The sequence below is a fragment of the Ruditapes philippinarum genome, unplaced genomic scaffold (genome assembly GCF_026571515.1).
Source record: "Ruditapes philippinarum isolate M1 unplaced genomic scaffold, ASM2657151v2 ctg319_1_1_1_1, whole genome shotgun sequence".
In the NCBI taxonomy this organism is placed as follows: Eukaryota; Metazoa; Mollusca; class Bivalvia; order Venerida; family Veneridae; genus Ruditapes; species Ruditapes philippinarum.
In genome coordinates this window covers 299,615-322,175 of record NW_026857916.1, presented here as the reverse complement: position 1 = coordinate 322,175, position 22,561 = coordinate 299,615, and the positions used below count along the sequence as shown (strand labels likewise).

Here is a 22,561-nt window from a genome sequence, read left to right as displayed (position 1 = left end):
AAAAGGAAGGTCTGGTATTGGCTGTTGATGCCAAACAAAGGGCCTGCCTATCAAACTGTCACTGCGTACTCTTATACTCTTCCTTGTCGTCCCTGCCTCTTTTGTAGAGCAACTACCCGTAGCGTCTGTCATGACATCAGCAGCTTACTCCATTATGAGCTGTCCAATGCCGCTCGGGCTACAAACATGGACGTTAACTTGCTGTCTTACACGTTGCATTTGTTATTTAATCATATATCGGTGCCTTGTGCATTAGAAGGGCGTGCATGTACCGAGGGGACGAAAGAGTCATATATTTTTTATAATGCATTGCGGCAAACGACGGTTCGACACGTTAATAGGTGGAATGTATCGGAATGTTGGATGAAATGTATTAAAACAGTGATGTCATGAAATCTTTAAGAAATTCCGTAAAAATGATTTAATAATACATTTGTTGTAGAAAGACCAAAGCAGAGGTAGAGGAACACGACTTTTTAAGTCGTCATGAATTTAATCAGCTTTCAACAGCAACGTTTAGTCGTTAGAGTTTCGAGACAATGTTATGCCAAACTACCCGAGGCAAACATAGCGACTTCGTGTTGCAATCTGTTCTAATTAAATTTAGCCTCTTTTTGTCCAATTTGTTGACGCCAGAAACCCTGGCATTGCTTAAACTGACACTTTTGAACAATAAGATTATTAAAAAGAGAATCCCTACGAAACATATCTTGAATTTTATCTATCCGTATTACAAGAGCCTATGTTTCAAAGTTATCTTTCTACCAAAAATTAAAGACATATGTTTTCTATGACATTTCATTTCAAAAAATGCTTTTAAGTAGGGCAAGTGGTTATTGACACGGAATTTCTGTTCTAACAGACAGACCAGACTTTCATTACACTTGCTGATTGCAATAACTATTAGAGGATAAGTTATGTAAATGTGACAAATATAATGTGTGACCTTTTATCAATAATTATTCTATTTGCAAGAAATCGGTAATAGCTGGATAGTACCTCAAGAAAGCCTGTAAGAAATGCCGAGACTTGACCAAAAATATGTTTAGATAGACGTAAAAACGTCCTATATATTCACGATTGTATTCGTAAATACATGACACTGAAGGAAGCCGAAAGGACAAATAAAGCATTTAATTGAATAAGTAAAACATATAATTGAAATTCACACACTATCCATTCGTTACATGAATTTATTAAGGGATTTAAGAACCATATGCTTATTTAAATATTTATTAAGGTCGCTTACCATAAATAAATGTATTACAACAGAAACGCAATCTCTGGAAAAAAACCAATATCTTCAAAATTTAAAAAAGCACACGTTGCAACCCGTTATAAAAGTCATTGAAACGGAACTTCTGTTCTAACATTACATTTGCTGATTGCAATACGTATCAGTTCTAAGATAATTTATGTCAATGTGACAAATATAATCTATTACCTTTAATCGATAGTTATTCCAACCACAAATTATATGAAGTTAATCATAGCGTGGTCCGTAAATGTAGATCATTGAAAACGGTGTTAAGGGAGACAACTGCTTTGAAGCGCGTGTCGTTATAATCAAGGGTAATAAAACCCGTCAAATTATGAGAAAGAAAATAATACGTGTATATTTATTTCTCTAACTGCGATTATTTGACTTTATCATGTTGAAACTGATTGATTCATTTTAATTTTATATTTAGATAATTTGAATGACTACTGTTACAGAAACAATGAAAACAATCTCCTTTTACCTCTACCAAACTATCGTTATCATTATACTTGTAGTGATTTATCACCATTTAAAACTTCAAAATTGATTAGAGTAACCGGTTTAAAAACAATTAAATAAATCTTGACCTGTGAAATTGGTGATGTAGGTAGAACAGAAAGGGTTAAAAGGATAGCCACAGACGCACGAATACAATTTTGACTTGATATTTAAATAATGTTAAAAATGCTTTTGCTTTTGATATTTGCTTTGATATTGCAGATACAAACAATAATTTCAATTGACCAGGTAAGATATTTGTTTATAATTGTATCATAGTTTGGAGACCTTTCTATTGAAAGTGTGCTAAATCGTATATGTTAGTTACCTGCACTCCAGTTACCGCGACAAAGAAGAGCATGCTCGTTAATTGGCTCATTTTTTCTAGAGTTTACTTATTATGACAACAGGGAAAGGGACAACGATAGAAAAGTCATATTCAGATGCTCGTGCATTGGTCACTCTTTTATTCTGGGGTTTCATATTGTGACGACTGGGAACGTGTTTATATTTTTGCCTAGGATATAAAAGAGAGAGAACATCGATTCAAAACACCCGGCAGTTTGATTTATACAAATTAGATAGCCTCGTTTTTCAAAGTTCTTTCTATAAAACTTTTTACGACGCGGTTCGTTGCTATGAAAATTTGACCGGAAGTCGTATTTTCTCGCGCTTGCACACTCTGCGTAGGACAAAGTTAGAACATCGCCCAACATAAAAATTTAGTGGAAGTTCATAGACAATTCCGACTAAGTTTAAGGTACAAAGTTGAAATTATATGAAATAGTTTTTAACAAAAACACAAAAGATTCCTTTATAGCTTTGTGGCCAAGATTAACATTGAAAGGCATGGAAAAGATGATTGTTTCAGAATTCCCCTTGCAATCATGGACCTGATATTGAGATGATTGTTGTAAAAAATGTGGAAATATATCTTTTAGAAAATAAAGATGTTGTTAAAATAGTTCATACAAAAACTTAAGATTTGTAACATATGAAATCGTGGTTAATTATCTTTTTGAAAAATGTCAGAACACAAAATGCAATTTTAAATTAGTTTTTAGTTTACCTAAATTTTACCTTTAACTGATTTGACTGTGATGCTGAACATGAAATATTTAAGTCACATAAATATATTTAAATATTTAAAGAAAATTGAGATGTTAAGATCGGTAGTGGGTAGTGAAATTTCACACATTTATCCTGTTCCTCGTAACAAATGTAAATACACGTAATAATATTTGTCACTTTACAAAATCAATAAACATTGATGAGATTGGTATATTTAAAAGTTACATAAATTACGATTTTCATAATTTTATGTGATTATGTCATTGAACTAAAAAACAGGGGTTAATAATTCTATCTTTAACACTCTGCTGTTTCAGCTTAAATTACTGAGGAAAAAGTCGTCTAGTGATACCTAAAACAGAAGACCTTTGTATGCTCTTTTTGATAATTGAATTAGTCCTGCACATTTACGTATATCTATTATAAATATTAATTTAAGTACTTACCGCTTTAATTCATCCCACCCAAAATTACTGTTTTCTGCGTGACATAACTTGAAATCTAATTTGTAGTCATCGTTGATTGCGTTTTTGCGAAATGCAACATCTGTTACTATGAAAAAGTTGTATCATGAAAAAGGTCTATTACTTAACACTCTTTTAAAAAAGGATGACAATAGCAATGAAGAAGAGAGTTCTTAATAAGATATCAAATATATAACTCATTTTTCAATATAGTGCATAAACTGAAATGATTTTTTTTCTTTGTTTTTGTTTTTGTTTGTTTGTTGTTTTTTTTTGTTATTGTTTTTGTGTGTATTTTTCACTGAGAATCGTTGCATTTGATTGATGTTAATCAAAACATTTTCATTCGCACGAAAAAAAAATTAATCAATCTGTGAGGAATATTTTATATCTAATCAAAACACTAAAATATTATCTCTGACAGTCATTAATCATGTTTTGTTGAGAAATTCATTTTTATTTCATAACCAGATTAAGATTTTACATTCCTTTACAAGCGCCATACTGACCAATAATTGGTAAAAAATTATTAAAAATCCACTCTATTGATATTTAATAAAATGTCTACCGATATCAAAGCACTGGAAGAACTTTGAGATCGATTATTTCTGTACCATATATGGTCAGAGTCCAACTGAGAAAGACACAGTAACTACAGTATTACTAGAGGGTATTTTGTATGTATAAATCACGTATGTATAAAACATTGGGCACAGTAGTCCCTTTATCGGCATTTTTTCAAACAGGCATTTTTTTCCAAATACTCATTGTCATGAGTAAAAAATATCTCATACATTTTTCTTCATCAGTGCCATTGTTTATTACAATCGATTTAGCTTTAAAAATGACAGTTTTAATTTCAAATAGACATAAAAATAGAAAATATCCCTGTATCCTTTAAAAAAGGAAAACAAAAAATAAAAGCTTTTCGTTTATAAACTTCAATAGTTAAGATTATCTTTGATGAAAGGTGTTCTTCAATTATAAAATACCATAGAAATAAATGAATGTGAATTTACGGAAAGCGTAGCAGTCAATATAAATTAATTTAACTGTAAAGCAACAAGCAGATTTATTTCAACTGGCGTTTGTCCTATTCTCGAGATAAGACAATTGACCTACTTTTTGAAGTTATATATATATAATCCACGAGCCACTGAGGAGTTTGTAGATATTGTAAATATATACTTGAAATGTATAATCTTCTTAACTGATAAGAAACCAATTATACATGATGCAAGTAAAAACAATTCATTAAGCCTTGTTATTGTGAGATAGAAGTTAATATCCATTTTTGGTATTCTTCGTCGACAATAAGTAATAAAAGACAAAAAGAACACCAAACAACAGCAAAAACAACAAACCCTTCTACAACAACAAATACATTCATTGAGCCAGACTAAAGTGGTTTTACAATAGTATATTTTTACTGCATTAATTTATAATTTATCTGACAATTTTATTTTACTTTAATTATTCAGAGAGAAGTATGTGACAGTCAGTTTTGTACAAATGGAACAACATGCACGTATAAAAACAAGTCAGGTGATGATTGTCAATGCATGCCGGTAAGACTTATTGTAAAAAAATGAGTAAACTTAAACTTATTTCTTTTTTTTTAAGAATTTTAAATTCCTTAAAATTCCTTTGTAGTCCAATGTTATGATAGGCATTAAAATGGACATTAATACAGAGAAGTTAGTTCTTATAAGGGGTTCCGGAAATCCATAGCAATCAGGATATATGCAAAATCTACAATATTTTTTCATCCGTCATAGCAAATATTAATAAGAAGATGTAAGAAAAAAGTTGATTCTCTGTTAGACAGAACAAACAATCTACCATCCATTTCAGTTTAGCTCTGTCCATAACAAAAATGTTTAACTACCTTATACATGTATAACAATATTTTCTGTCGGACCGCAGGTATTTCCATAAACTTAATTAAACTTATGGAATGTTGATATACTGATAAATTGAAAAACACGATTTGAATAAAAAACTTTATAGTACATGTATATGTTTGTTTTGCATGTAATATCTAAATATATTTCACAGAGTAAATGATATTTTACGGGTTGCGTTGTCAGCAGTAATATTATAAGAGCTGGTGTTACAACGAGTGAAATATAATTCGATCTTACATACAAAACAAATATATTTTTATTTATTCATGCTCTTTAAAGGGCTTAAATATAAATGCGGTCTCTTTAATATGATTTTATCAAACCATGACGTTACATGGTTGAAAAATAATCCTTTAAGATTTCACAAATAAAGATGTGTAGATCGTAATCTAGCACGTTTTACTCATGAAGGCAGGACAATAAGTTTATTCGTAAGGCATGTATTTCAAACGAGATTTCCACCTATTTAACCTAAAAAACATCCTTTTCATCTGCATTCAGATATATTCCGGTTTTTGTGAAAATTATTTCACCATGAAATTATAAACTAGATCTAGATCTATAATTTCACTGACCACTGTAAATCATGTAATAAATATTTAGTGTTATTAACCCTATTTGTCGTTCTGGTCTTTTGGTACTTATGCCAGAAACAACTGACAATTACAGGTCAACATAACTTAACAATTGTATGCATTTATATGTATAAATATTTTAAGGGTTATACTGGTTTAAACTGCACTGATATGAATGAATGTTCTGTAGGCATAGAAGATCCATGTCATCACAGAGGTATTTGTCATAACACGGTCGGAAGCTATAGGTAATTCGGATGTATGTCAAGATACTTTATGTATTTTAGACATGTGTTTTTGCTTGATATGCTATTTGATATTTGATAGAATAAAGTATTTTATATTTTATATTCCTTCAAAAAGAATTGATAAGAAAGGACATTTGGTTATTTCTTTAAGTAATTTTGATTGTTTCAAGCAAAACTCTATGATGGGCAGCTCTTTAAACATGTCGGGAAACGACTAGATACAAATATTAACGTCAATGATGAGGAGTGTCGCGCGTCTCAACTAGAACTCAAATTTAAGGTCAAAGGTGGGAAGCATATAAACTTTATTACTGATGTCTGAATAATAGAATTTTTAAAACTCAATATGGTTTTGAAAAATACTTCAACATTTTACCATCAGATTTAGCAATAGCGTTTTCAAATTTAGATGTATGAACCACAAAATGCCATTTGAAACAGGTAGATTTTTTAATTTGGATAGAAGTCTAAGAGTGTGTTGTTTATGTTCTAATAATCTGTTAGGTGACGAATTTCATTATTTATTTCACTGTTCCTATTTTCAATGCCTTAGAAAGACATATTTAGACAATTCATATTTTCATAGACCTAACATAATTAATTTTTCAAAGTTAATGAATAGTGAAAGAAAAAATGTTTTACTCAATTTAGCAATATTCTGTAAGAAAATTATGTTTGTGCTTAACAATACATATTGATATTTTTTTTTTCATTTTGATCTCATTCTCCGATTCTAAATTGTTAAGTTTTGTACATCATTAGTTATAAAGATCGTTGACAGGTTATATGGCCCTATATAAACGGCTATGTATGTATGTAATGTATGTATGTATGTATGTATGTATGTATATTATATATATATATATATATATATATATATATATATATATATATATATATATATATATATATATATATATATATATATATATATATATATATATATATATATGTATAAATTTGTATTCTGTTTTATTCTATTTTGTTCTCTTTTTAATGTACATAATTATGTTGATAAAATTGCCATGGTTTCATTTTAGTTATGTATCACTTTACTTTGTTTTGTAATAATTTGTTATATTGTTGTTTTTCTCACATGCCCAGTTGAGCCTTGAGATATCAATAAAAACTTGATAATTAGTCATAGATTTATCGATACTCCAGTAAGCCATATTATGATTTCACTGGAAGTTTAAATTTTATAATAAAGCCTACATGAAATTGATTTTCGAATAGAGGATATTGAATGAGTGTAAGTTCAATACTGAATTTATTGCACGAGTTGAATAAAACTATATTATGCGAGCCTCTGGCGAGAATAATATTATTTTATTCAACAAGTGCAATAAATTTAGTAATGAACTTACACGAAATTAATATTCTATTTATCACGTACCCGAAATAAAGAACGTTTAAAGTGAAATAAGAGTCATTTTTCATTGACTCAACTATAGTATAACGCTAACATTTAGCGCGTCTTTACACTATGTTTGTATAACGCTAATGACGTCACGTCAAAATATATGCACGGCCGTGCAATGCCATTTTTACGGAGTTGCAAAATCGGCACGGGTGTGTGATAAATAGAGGATATTGAATGAGTGTAAGTTCAATACTGAATTAATTTCACGAGTTGAATGCAATTTTATTCAACGAGTGCAATAAATTAAGAAATAACTTTACACGAATTTAATATTCTATTTATCACATACCAAAAATAAAGATCGTTTAAAGTGAAATAAGAGTCATTTTACATTGATGCGTCTATAGAATAACGCTAACATTTAGCACATCTTTACACTATGTTTGTATAACGCTAATGACGTCACGTCAAAATATATGCATAGCCGTGCAATACCATATTACGGAGTCGCAAAATCGGCACGGGTGTGTGATAAAATGTATTACATAAGAGGCTTTTGTGGAAAGTTGAAAATCTAATTTATAGTAAGATATCATTAATTGATGTAACTATAAAATTTATCTCATTGTTAGTTGCATGTGTCTTTCCTCTTGGAATGGAAGTCATTGTGAGCAAAAAGTAAAAAGCGAAATTGAATGTTTACCAGGCTATATTGGAGATGAATGCGAAAAACCTTTATGTAAACCTGGTTATGCTTTAAACAATACTGGTTCAAGCACGAATTACACGTAAGTTAAAATCAAACTTTATTAATTTATTCTTTAAAAAAAAAACTTTCAATTAATAATTAATAATTATAATATAATTAATAAACGATATTCGAATATAACCCTTTTATACTGTGAGCATGCTTAGGATATGAATGATTTTTAAACGAAACTTAGGTACTTGAATAAGAGTTGTTCAGCCTGAATGTCCCCTGTTGACTGAATTTGCCGTCAAATAAATATACGGAAGCCCATAAGTGCTATTTTGTCTTAGGAGTTTTGTCTTATGACTAATGACTTGCGTATTGTGACTTTTGTCTTATGTATTATGACTTGACAAAAAGCGGCAAAAGGGCAAGTTTCATCACATGCACCCATCATGGACGTTAGAGGTAAATCTCATAGTGAAACAGAAGACGATTTGGTAAGTGTTGAAATTTAGAAAGTATGACAGAACTGTATTTCTCCTTACTTGAATAATTATCTCCCATACAAGGTAAGGTTTCGAATAGAGGTCATCTCAGATGAAAAAGTAGGTCACAGGGCACAACAAATGCGTTAACTGTTAAAGTTTAATTATCAAGATATTTGCAAGACTGACACATTTTTAAAACATGTGTGAAACAAACTTTATTCTGTATAAAATATAAATTATTTCTCCTTCAGGTAAATGCGAGTAGTAAACAACGCGAGAAGTAAACATATTCATGCACAAGTTCAGAACATAGCAGGCCATTAAGAAGAACATTGAAAAAGATTAACTTATAGAGATCCATTGATGATAAACATATTGGACATTCATCTTCTACATGTGACTCTCTTTACAAAGAAAAATACCAGAAATCGATTTATAATTTATCAGAAAAGTACAAAGCCAAATGTGCCGAATGATGATATTTTATCAAATAAATTCTTGATAGTTCAACAGTATATGTGAATATATGAAATACTGAGGAAACAAGAACCATATTTTTTTAATTCCAAATATATAATTGTCAATTTAATACATATCACATAAGACATAATACAAAAGTCATTATACATAAGACATAATACAAAAGTCATTATATATAAGACATAATACAAAAGTCATTATACATAAGACATAATACAAAAGTCATTATACATATTTAGTAATACATAAGACATGATACAAAAAAATGAAAATAAAAACTGACAATTTAAACATCAAAATGTTAGATAAATATGTATGCCTTGGTGTATTTTCATTAAATTATACTTAATATCCTTTTTTACAGAAACAGCTGGTCCTGGGAGGCATTTCACATATAAATTACAGTTTGGACGACTTTATGAAATTCGCAGAAAATTTTGACAAGTGACGGAGAGAAAGAGATGCAAGAATAAATTTTTAATGCCAAATGAAGATATATCAAATCAAATCTTCAAAGATACTTTAAATCAATAGGTGTGTTTCATCGCAGTACTATTTATATTTTAAAAAAGACCCCAAAAGCTAGAGATTGAAGGTTGAATGCTCCAAAATCAACAGCTCATAATAGCTTTCCTGAGCTTTAAAAAAAAGTGTATTTCTATAATTTTATTGTATTAATGACAAAAAAAGATGATTAAAGATCTAAGTTAAAACAAAATAAGTTGATTTTTTGTTTTATTATCATCGTGAAAACAGCATAGTTTTCGTAGTTTAGACCTACCGGCCATATTGTATATATTGTATAACATTTTTGTAATACCACTGTGACGTCAATGCTGTTTAAGATTGTTGGACAATGGTTAAATTTACCATTGGCTGAATTAAACCATTTCCATAACGGACAAATTGTTTCAATTGCAATTAAAAGATAAGATAATAACATCAATTTTATTTCTTTTGAATTTATTGCATGTCTTGATTTTATAAAGGATATAATTAATTGCACACAAAGACGCATGTTTTTATTTTTTATTTTATCATATTTCTTTTAAAAAAAACTCTGTATGAAAATACACTCTTAATACCTACTTTACAGTTGAACAAGAATAAAGTAAAAGTACACATAAACAACTTCGTCAATAAGTTTTAAGAAGTTCCCTGTACACTTCAAGTGTTCCTTGTACATCCAGTACATCCATGGGAGTGCGAAGGTTAGTCTTTAGTAATATTGCTAACTCTTGAATTGCATTAAGCCCTGCGTCAGCCGTACATTTTGCAACAAGCATCAAGATCATCTTGATCTACAATCTTTCCATAATTGTGTCCACCAAATTGTTCCGTCAGAAAGTAAATTAAATCGCGTTTACTATTTGGTATCTCAGGACTCTTTTGTTTATGTATGGTTAGTAGAATTCAATTCACCGCTTTTTTGTGAATCTCGGCCTGAACCAAGTGAATGAAACATAATTTCAATCATTCACATCACCATACTCGTGACTGTCTTTTTTCATCTCTGCAAAAAATAGAAAATCCACCATTGAATTCATTGACTACGTGTGGTTCCCCTTCATAGAAACGTTTTTTTTTTTTTTCCGGAAATACAACTTCTATAGGATTGGACATATTATTTGTATCATTGTACCGGAAGAACAGTTAGAGTAAAGGTCGAATGTGTTGAGATTTCCGTTCCTTTAACATAACGGAGTATTTGTGTAGCAATGCTAAGCGTCTCCAGTGCTTCAAGATAATACATGGCGATGACTGCACGGTTGTTGTTACCTTCGACACTTCAAGTCTTAGTATCCTAATAGCACCATGTATGCAAAAGTCATATGGTTTCAGTTTATTATGACCATCTTCGTGTTAAACATTAATTGAACTTTTATTATTGTGCTTTTCATTATGTGGGCTTCCAGCAGGGCTGTCAATGTTTCAGATATGTTAGAAGGTGTTACTTCTAAAGCAATCTCAACCTGTTGTATCCCAGACAAAGCCACGTGCTATGAAATGCAAACATATTCTTTAAAGATATCTGAAAAACAAAGTACATTAGCTATTAAACTATTATTCATAATTCATAAGATGACAGACAGATTATTTATATGTAATGTATTAAAATGCTGCAGTATAATGTATCTTGTGAAATTTGTAGTAGTTTCATTTTCGTTTAAATGAAGCCATAGTTGCTAGGAGATGAAAGCTTGAACGTAGACGGAGTTTGGTTTGCATAGAGCAATATCGGCTTTTTTGTTGGTATGAAGGTAGAATCTATAGCTAACTTGTTGCTACGGAAGCCAATTAGGTTGCATCTTTATTAAATTGTAACTAAACCAAAGTAATTAATTATGACTAGATTAGAAATATTCAGCTAAGAATTTAGGATTTTTGCTTTGTTTTGTTCTAGTTTAGGGCAATTGAACAGTATTTCAGTCATATAACTAGTGTCCCTGGATTCTGTACCAGTACTAATATCTTCTCCACAAGCTAAGTGGGCAGGATATCAGTAATAAGATGGTTTTTTTTAAAGAACAAGAGCATCAAAAACAGGTCCTGAACACTTACAATTACTTGATGCTTTAAAAGGAAATTAAAAGCGGCATAACTCTATAAAGGCATAAATGGAATCAAAGTTCCAAGTTGTTATGCATACAATAATGTCATAAAGTTTTGGAAAAATAAAACAGATGCGAGGAGGAGTTACGTTTACAAAGGAAAGTATTTTACAAAATCAGGCGTCTCGTTAAAACATTCTTTTTCAAGCCTGTACAGTAGTTGTCATTTCATAAACAATATAATTATGTAAAACTGTTCACAATTAAACACTTACCAAAGAAGTCTTCTTTTCTCACTTTTTTGTACTCCTTCTGTACGCCGCAATGGCTGCACGTAATGAAACTGGTCTATTTGCCGCCTTTTTTTAGTTTACATCTGACATAAGTCATATATGGCATAAGACAGAAGTCATAATACATAAGTCATCAGTCATAAGACAAAACTCCTAAAACAAAATGGCACTAATGGGCTTCCGTATAAATATGATTTACACATTGCTTAAGAGGTAACACCGAATGTGTGAATGTAGCATCGGGGGAATGTGCCTGAATCACATAACATTTGTCTGCTTTACTTTAATATGTCATGCCACTATAGTACATGTAGTTCGAAAATCTAAAACGATATACGTTATTTTGCAAATAAATATCGACAAAACACAAAAAACCCTGAAAAATAGCCGGCTTGTCATTGTCTTAAATGATCTTTAAAAGCAAATACTTTCTAAGACATATTTATACTTTGGGTTAAAATATATGTTTGAGCGGCCGTATAAACTCATTTATTTGTTACAATTTGAATTACAATAAAATATTTCGGTTCATTTATTAACTATGCTGTACGTTTCTTCAATTAGGCTTTGCTTTTTGCACAAATCTGCTGTGTTATAAATAGACCTATACTTGTTTTTTAGATGTTATTGTGAAAAAGGATGGAATCACACTCATACTAATGTTCCATGTGACAAGGACATAGACGAATGTAAACTATATCCGAATATATGTAAGAATGGGGGCAGCTGCAGCAACACTAATGGTTCATACATATGTTATTGTATTGAACCATGGGAAGGTGAAAACTGCACATTTTATAATGCATGCAGATCAAATTCTTGTGCAAATCAGGGAAAATGTGCTAAAACAGGAAATGATACCGACAGAACGTATAAATGTGCATGTCAACTTGGTTATAAAGGTGAAAGCTGTACTTTGGACGTTGATGAGTGCTCTCTTAAGACAACTAATGAATGTGTACATGGAAATTGCTCCAATAGTATTGGTTCGTACAACTGTACATGCGAAACTGCATGGACAAGCAAAACTTGTAACGAGACTATAGACATTACTGTCACGATTGAACAAACAACCAAGGTCAGACCAGAAATAAGAACTACTGAAATTTATAGACCTTCGTCTAAAATAACCCGTGGAAAAACATACAATCAAACTGCGATTAACAAAACAACAACTAAAATGACGACGTTAAAAAAAAGGAAATACAACGGAAACAGCAACAAATGACACGACTGAACAAACAACCAAGGTCAGACCAGAATTAACAACTACTGAAATTTATAGACCTTCTTCTAAAATAACCCATGGAATCAAATACGAAACATACAAACAAACTACGGTTACCAAAACAACAACAAAAATGACGACGGTAAAAACAACAAATACAACGGAAACAGCAACAAATGACACGACTGAACAAACAACCAAGGTCAGACCAGAATTAACAACTACTGAAATTTATAGACCTTCTTCTAAAATAACCCATGGAATCAAAAACGAAACATACAAACAAACTACGGTTACCAAATCGACAACAAATAAGACGACGATAAAAACAACAAATACAACGGAAACAGCAACAAATGACACGACTGAACAAACAACCAAGGTCTGACCAGAATTAACAACTACTGAAATTTATAGACCTTCTTCTAAAATAACCCATGGAATCAAAAACGAAACATACAAACAAACTACGGTTACCAAAACGACAACAAATAAGACGACGGTAAAAACAACAAATACAACGGAAACAGCAACAAATGACACGACTGAACAAACAACCAAGGTCAGACCAGAATTAACAACTACTGAAATTTATAGACCTTCGTCTAAAATAACCCATGGAATCAAAAACGAAACATACAAACAAACTACGGTTACCAAAACGACAACAAAAAAGACGACGGTAAAAACAACAAATACAACGGAAACAGCAAATGACGGCAGTCTTGCAATGAAAGAATCAAAAGACGGATTGCCAATTATTGTTGGAGCTAGTGTTGGCGGAGTTATTATTGCAGTTGCAGCTGTTGTTGGTATCTACCTGTACAAAAGGTAACATTTAACTGATTTTTCCATTATCTTCACAAATTTTCTTTGCAATTCATGATAAATTCATTTAATTAATGTTCAATACACAGAATTAAAGTTTTAGTATCACTGGTTTAATATGTATAAATTAACAATTAAACAATAAACAAGGTATTTTGTTTGTTTGATTGATTGGGTTTTACGTCACACCGATACAGTATAGGTCACTTTACCAGCTTTACTGGTGGAGGAAGACCTCGGGTCCCACTCTGTGCATTATTTCAGGCACGAACGGGCACCTGAGTAGAACCACCGACGTTCCGTAAGCTAGCTGGATAGCTTCTTTACATGAAAGAATCCAAGTCCCAGTCAGGATTCGAACCCACAGCGGTGAGGAGCAAGTGGTATAAACAAGGTATTTACCAATCACTGTGTATAGATAAAATGTTTGCAATGACTTACCGTTTACATTTTATTGTATCATGACCGCCGTTTACTTTTCTTTGCTTAAGATATAATACGCTCATTATTGATTAAATTATTGTAATCTCAGAAATTTATTGAAATCTATGAAATTCTTATTGAATATGCCTAATTTGAATAAAAAATTAATAAACTTTGTATTGGTAGCTGCGTTCCATATTACATGTCAAGCCAGTTTTTTAATTACACAATAGATTCATATTGTTAGCAACTATAGTGTAGAGGATTTTAAACATAACATAATAAAGTGAAAACATGTTTATTATAAATTTACAAAAGGACTGTGTAGCAATCATCAATATTTTCTAATATCATGTTTGAGCATACTATATCTTTAAAGAACAGAGAATGATTGCTTATCTTATCTTGATATAAAAAAAATAAAATTTGAAATCAAAATAGTTTTAATTCATAAGGAAATTGTGAGATAGTCGACAACATCGGATATTATGTGACAGAGGCCATGTCTTGTCAATTATCTTGATATATATAGATCATGTGTCTACGTAAACACACATTTTCTTATTTAAGAATTAGAAGTGAATGTATCATTTATAAGCGAAATGAATCCCATAATTGCGTGTGCAAGGGTTATATAATGTTGCGTTGTTCAATTTAAGTGGGACTTTCGGAGTAACCTGGATTACTTTTAGATACACGTTCTAATTTCTTATTCAATTTAAGTAGATTAGACATTTGAGAAGAGACAACCTTTCCTATTAATAGGAATTTGAAAAAAGTGCCCAATGCCTTTCATAGTGCACTGTATATAATATAAGCACATATACAATTATCTTATCCGAAACTCTAATTCTATTGTGTACATAGAAGTTAATTTGTTTATTATTGTATCCATTGAGTTTTTCTTATTTATTATTTAGGAAACGAGCAAGGATTGCCTCGGAAGATATAACAGGAGACACAGGGAGGAATGAAAAGTTTAACATCGAGCGAATTTTCAAAACCGACCGTGTTGCACCGGAGAGCACCACTGACGTAAATTCATTTACTTCTGAACATTGAAACCAATTCAAACCGGTGCTTATAGGCCTGAGATATATTGCACTTGCCATTGTCTCAAGTTCAAAGCCCGTATGTCATGTGGACTCCATAGTGTGTTTATCATTTGAAAAATGAGATACTAGTTTAAATTGCTTCAAAAGGCTATCATGGTCTGTTATTGAGTACACCAAATATCTTATATGTATGTTCATCTTTTATTTTTTATTTCACACAGTATCATTGGCATCATTTAAGGTATATTTTGTTGTTTTTTACTGGTAAGAAAATGCATAATTTGTTTTCGTACTTTTATGTTAACAAAAGATGTAAAAGGGAGTATCTACAAAGTAACTCATACATTTAAATTACTCCTCGCTTGTTATGACATATGTAAACTACTTGCTCATATACATCGGTATTTTACTTACGTTTAAAAATCATTTAATATCATTAAGACTCATTATGCCTCAGAAATCCATATTTTTCTTCTTTTTTTTAGGAATGTCAAAAATGTTATCAATTATTGTTTAATAACGGATTTAGAGCATGTTAGATGTTTATCAACTGCAAAAATAGCACTGAATATGCAATGATTTGTCGTAAAGGTAGCAAAATGTAAACAATGTATAATTTTGACTTTTATTAAAAATACTTATTCAATATAACAATATAACGTTAGTCATACCACTTGTCAACAGAGGAAAAGAAGTAAACGATAGTTAAACTGTTAGGTAAATGATATTTTAACTGTAACAAGATACAAAATTTAACATGTTTTCAGAGATAAAAATGATATCATAATGGGCCTTTAATGTATATTCATTCATTCACTGTATATTTTGTCTCATACACCATTTCTTTCTTCGCATTTTCACAAAAGCAAATTTCATTTGCTTTCTTACATCATACGACATCCCAGGTGATTATTATCCATTTTACATGTTATTGTTTTGAATTCAAATTTCGCAACAAATACAGAACAAATTTAAAGTTTAAGATACTAGTTAAAGATTTTTTCATATTTGTTCAAAATTGCAGCTCAAATAATCTAATGAATTTAAAACAATTGTAGATATACTGATTATTTCCAGAGCAAGATAGAAATTTGCTAAGGCCAGATATTGAAAATGTTCACTATGACATAGTTAAGAAGTATAGATGTTTTGCTTGCCAAAAACTGATTCATGCAAGTTAATATTGCATTTTTTTTCTTAATTCAAAATAATAATAAAAAATAGTTGGTTTATATTTATAATATAATTAATAGTTAATTTTCTTACATTCCACCAGACTCATTAGTTGATCTAGGATACTTTAAGGTACATGTTACTTGGGCATAATATCCCACTAACGTGTATTTAAAGTCATAATTTAACACAAACTGTTTAAAAATAGTAATTTAGCTGATATCGATAATGAGTATATATGTAAATCCGATATAATTCTTCTCAGGAATGTGATCAGTTTCTATTCTATGTACTAGTTTAAAGTTTCATTTCAATGAGAAAGCTGAGGGTGACATAGTTTATTCACTCGTGGATACTACAGACCGGTGATAATATTATTTTAACTGCTATGGTACATACCTGTCATCAAATACACGAGGGCAGTCACCGTATTTCATCATAATAATAGTAATGTCGAAGAGACAAATGACGTCACGATGCAGCACTTTAGGCACCTACTACCGGGAATACAGACCTTAGGGAAACCAATTTATGAACATGTAAATTCATATGTATATTTTTTTGAAATCATATTATTGAATTGTGAAGACGACTTTTTATTAGTTTTATGACTGAAAAAATAACGTCATGTTGAAATTGTCGTAATACATTATATAGAAATGTACATACATGCATCGTCAAACACATATCTTTGTTATATACATGTACATTCAATTCGAAGTTAAATATTCGAAATCTTAGCAACGTATATTTAACCGAAACTTAAAAGTACATAAAATGTATAAATGTTGCAAGGAAAATTGTTCAGTCAATATTAAATGATACGTATTTGCTCGATTTGTCGCCTTTTTGAATGTTTTGTTGCAGGTACCACAAAAAGTATCCTAATTGAAATTAACCTTGATTGCTATAGCAAATAATGGACCAGGTTTATGTTTCGAGTTTCCTTGCTAATTTTCAACTAATATGTGCATATCGACATTACTTAATTTAAGCTGCATTAACATGTTAAATGACAGTTTCGGCTATAAGGTGAGAGCTGTAGTGCTATATCCAGGCCGTACATTTGGTCAAAATGTTGCAAAGTCACCCCTGAGATTTCTGGTTCGATCCTGGGTAACACCCTTGGGATTTTTCAGAAATACTTTCAGTGTTTCTCATCTAACTAGAGGTTTACTGGTACGAAGCCCAGGTAATCCTCGCATGTTTCAGTGCTATACACTTGGCATGTAAAATAAATAAAAGGAATTTATTCAATAAGAGCTAAGGACTGGTCCCGAATTTCCTTGTATCTCATAGCTGTCTCTACATTCTGCTGAGGTAAGGACCCTACTGGAAATAAGTGCTTGCACTTTCGTAGGTTATCCTTGACCGCCCGGTCTAAAGAAAATCAATCAATCAAAGTTTTTAGATTTCGAGTATCGGTCAGCACTGACGAAGCACATCATTATCATCACTATAAACCCTTCTGTACTAGTATCGGGTTTTTACATTTCTCCTCGAGGGATCTCGATATCCATAGCAACATCAGATCGTATGGGTGTGACTGTTGCTTTGTAGACATTGCTCCTAATCCACATAAACCTTACTTAGTTAAGCTATGTTAACAAAGTTACTTCTCTAATTATCACATGACCGACTCCGTGTCACAACTCACTGCTCAAGAAGATTGTCATGCTGGGCTTATTTGATCTGTGTTTTGGGATAGTTAATGACATTGTTTTGACTCCCATGATGAATGTGTTGATATTCGTGACCTGTAGTTAATCCGTGTTTCAACAATATAACAAGTGCTTTCATCCAATCATACAATTTCTGTTTAAATTGCTATTAGAAATGATATAATACATACTTAAAACAGGTCAACCGGTTTATAATGATAATTTATGAAAATATTTGTTTAATAAGTACAAATTATCATTTATTTCAAGAACATATAAGTATTACAAAAATTGATTTTTGAAACATTGAAATATCTTATTAATCTCAAATGTATAACGTTTTTTTTCTGTCGCTGCTATTCACACTTAAAGTACTGATAATGGGATTTCAAAGTTTGATAAGACTTACTTAGGGTTGAGATAATGTTTACGCTTATCATTTAATACGTTAACGTAAATTCTTGAGGTGAAAAGCTGTATACAAAAAATAATAATATTCATTACATAAATACGTAACATATGTTTTAATACATAGTCATTTGTACAACGTAAGAGGAAGACAATATAAAATTGGTATTAAGTTATACAACCTTTAGCTTCAAAAACTAATTGGCAAATATAAAAAAGTAACATTCAATGTAACACTGTTCTGGCAGTTTCTTTTTTTTCTCATAAGTAAGGGATTCAACTTTGATTTAAATAATAAATAGTTCATTTCTGAAATGATTATACCCGTTTTGCGTTCTGTTTCTTTAAACTATCATTTTGACATACTCCTCGTGCCCCAATGTGTTGTGAAAACAGAAAATATTAGTGTTATAATATACCATATAAATTCATATACTTTCTTTAGGTGCCTTCTATTAAATGACACTCAGTAGTGAATATAACATACGTATTCTCAAGTTATAGATAATCATTGAATTATTCAAATTGTCAGTAATAAAAAAAAGGCACTATTCAAATTGTCAATAATAATATAATGAAATCTTACCTAAAATTAGCCAATTTATCGATGATTTATTGACGAGTTATTGGCAAAAAATCTTCGGGTGGGTCAAGCGATTCATATGGTATGATAATGTCATTTTGATCTTTTGTTGCGACATAATGGCGGTATCAATAAATGTCAAGTCATAAATATAATGGCACGAGATCCAGGCATGAAATTTCACAAATGTTTAAATAAAAAATATTGTTTTCAAAGATGACATTACATTATAATCTGTGCGAATATATACAATAGAAATTGTTTATCATACATCAAGTCATTAAGTGGCATATACCCCATAAAATGTTGCATAGGGTAAATGTGAATAATTTACTGTTCCAAAATCAAAATTCATCTCTTAAGTGTGAATAGTTTTGTTTTTATGGTTATTTGAAGGTCATAAAATGATGAAATTAAAATACCATCAACAATAAGAATATGATCGAAGTTCCAAGACGTGGTTTTTAAAAGCTACTTTAAAATCTTGTTGTTCATCTGAAAAGAGGTGCAACTTATTCAACATAAAGTCTCTGTCATATGAAAAAAATTTAGTGTTGCACTGTAGGAATTTTTATTACATGTTTGAAACAAAAGTATTATCCAAACCAGGGGCCGTATTCATAAAGAATCTTATGATAAAGAATCTTATGAAGTGAAAAAATTTCCTCTTAACTCGAAGTTTTCCCTTAAAACTTAGGATTCTTTATGAATACGGCCCAGACATTTATATTGTCTAACAGAAACGAAAGTGTCCCAGGTCATAGGTCAACATAGTATTATATTTTTACAATATACATGTAGTTTGTTAAGTTAGCCTTTTGAGAATTGCATGCTAAATATTCTCGTTAGTTTTTGGGGTGTTTTTTGTGTTTTTTTTTGTAAGGGAATTTAGTTTGTCATATAATTTATGTTGTAACGTTGTATTAGGTGTAGACAAATTCTAGTTACTGGCGACTGATACTTGGTACTTCTTTTTTGTAAATATATCCAAGAATTAACTAGAATTTCAAATTGGCCAAAAATCGGACTTTAAGACCAGAAATATCAGTAAAAATTAGATATTACCAATGTCATTTTTAGAAGCAGCAGTTTGAAAAAACATATTAAAACTATTTTGTTCAATTGAAAATCCAAAAATCATGAATAATTCAAGTACGAGATCGTTCTCCTGAAACTTCAAGACAATTTTCTAACATTCTGTCGGAGTACACACAGTATTTCAGTATTTGATGCCACGATGATTCCACAATTTATATATTATAAATTATATATAATAATATTATATATATAGATTTAAAGAAAGGAACGTTTCTTTCGGATTTGTTTTCATTCCTATATTATTGTACAGTGCAACCTCCTATAACAGCCAGCAGCCGGACAGTCCAAAAATGGCTGGTGTAAAGACATGGCTGTTTCACAAACGGTTATATATTACGGGTGGAACTTTTATTAGTTTTATAATGACGAACACAAATGTAGTACAGACTTATAACGAATAAGACAAGGAACATATTATGATCATTAAACCTCCAAATCTTTCTATTGAACGTGGATTTTATAAATTGTATTCCTTATTTAAAACAGTCATTGGATGCGAATAATAATCATTTATCTAGGCCATATTTTGTAAAGATCTAGCGTCTTTTATTTTCATCGTCGTTCAATATTCGTAAACTGAGGGCATTATACTAATTATACACATAAGTTTGTTCTGTGATATTTGAGAAAGAAGTTTACATTCAACAATATCGTTGTATTTGTATTACTTTAAGATATTTTCATTTGTTTTGTTATGTGTTGTTTTTTCTCCTTTTTTCTTTCTTTAATTTTTCTTTTTTTTTCCTAGCTGATTCTCACTTGAGTAATGTTTAATCACCCTAAGGATATGTCGCCTGCTTTAAAGTTGTCTCTGCACAGCTTGTCTGTCATATGCAGGCTTCATAACCTCTGATCCACTTCCAAAATTTCATTTTATTTTCTTTCGTCTATATTTTTTACTTTATATATACTTTTACTCATGAAGTGGCACAAAATTTATATGTCACATTGGAGGTTCCATGATAACAGACGTATGAACACATCTGCGGATGTATCGAATTGTCTTGTTGAATGATGCCTGCTTAAGCCGGTTCTAAGGGCATGGATGGTAGCTTGTACATTCCAATGCCGTTCATGAACGGTCTCATTTTTTTTAACTTTGCCGTTATGTACGTTCTTTATGGACTCTGTTTCTCTTTATTTTCCCATTGAAATATATGAATTTTGGTCGGTCCACTCTGTGTTTGGCCCTGTATGTTACTATATCAAATAAGTGGCATCATGACTACTTGCTGTAATGCAGAACGACACGTTCTTTGTTTCAATAACTTTAAGCTTTAACACTATGTAAGTCAATCGAGACCCAAGAGTAGTACAGAACTGACTTAGAAAGGATGCAACATATTTAAGCTGGGTTTACCACGGCTGAGTATATTATCAAGATACTTTTTTGTTTTAATCTGATACTCAGCTGTTGATGTGCATATATCACATGACAAGAGGTTACAACAATGCAGTGATTAACAGTCCGTTCTTTTTTTAAAACCCGATATTATTTTTGTTAATATACTGTACTCAAATTTTATATTAAAAACTGCGGATAATAACTACACAGTGAATATAAAATAAACATGTTTTGTCTTCACAAGCAGAAGGTTTTGTTATGTTTATAATTCTACGCACTATAGGAGGTCACAAGATGAATACACAGTGTCGTTAAAGACTTGCAGTTTTTTTTTAAAAAGAAGAAAATACCCAGTTTACATGACCTTCCAATACAAAGTTTATGCACGCTTTTATTCAAATTAGATATATTCAATGTGGATTTTATAGATTTTAATAAATTTTGGAGATTACAATATTTTTTTCTCAATGATAAGCACAATATATCTTTTTTAAAAAAAACCTACGTTATCCGATACTCAATACAAAAAAGCTCCTAAATCAATTTTAGAAATTTGAACCGCCATTGTAGTATCTGAAATAAAACTGTCATCTTTGATTGAAAAGTAAGAATGTAAATTATAGATAAACTGATTTTTTTTTTCAAATTATATTTTCAAAATAAATATTGAAAAATAAAATCCTTTGTTAAAGCTTCTCAAGGCGAGTTTGAATCTGAATAGCTTGATTGTTTTCTTTCTTCTTTTTTATTTTTCGTCTTCAAAAAAATCTTCTTTTGTCCTTTATTTAAAGACTATATTTAGAGGGTAGTTTAAGTTACAGAGTTATTAAAGGTTACAAAGCTCGTATCTTAAGCAACCATTGTG

General features: G+C 30.7%; 1 protein-coding gene across 1 annotated transcript; it reads left to right on the top strand.

Moving 5' to 3' along the window:
- The first annotated feature begins 5,666 nt into the window (after nt 1-5,666).
- Nucleotides 5,667-17,764, top strand: LOC132751522 (neurogenic locus notch homolog protein 1-like). The gene is made up of 4 exons (XM_060741707.1): nt 5,667-6,024; nt 8,020-8,175; nt 12,516-13,953; nt 15,294-17,764. Exons 1-3 carry the CDS (start codon nt 5,903-5,905, stop codon nt 13,120-13,122), a joined length of 885 nt encoding a protein of 294 aa, XP_060597690.1. The 5' UTR covers nt 5,667-5,902; the 3' UTR covers nt 13,123-13,953; nt 15,294-17,764.
- Nucleotides 17,765-22,561: the final 4,797 nt, after the last annotated feature.

Excerpts from the sequence above, each read along its gene's own strand:
- LOC132751522 (XM_060741707.1), top strand. The coding sequence starts at position 5,903 with ATGTATAAATATTTTAAGGGTTATACTGGTTTAAACTGCACTGATATG. Across the intron at positions 6,025-8,019 it reads AACACGGTCGGAAGCTATAG|TTGCATGTGTCTTTCCTCTT; the intron begins GTAATTCGGATG and ends TCTCATTGTTAG. Across the intron at positions 8,176-12,515 it reads GGTTCAAGCACGAATTACAC|ATGTTATTGTGAAAAAGGAT; the intron begins GTAAGTTAAAAT and ends CTTGTTTTTTAG.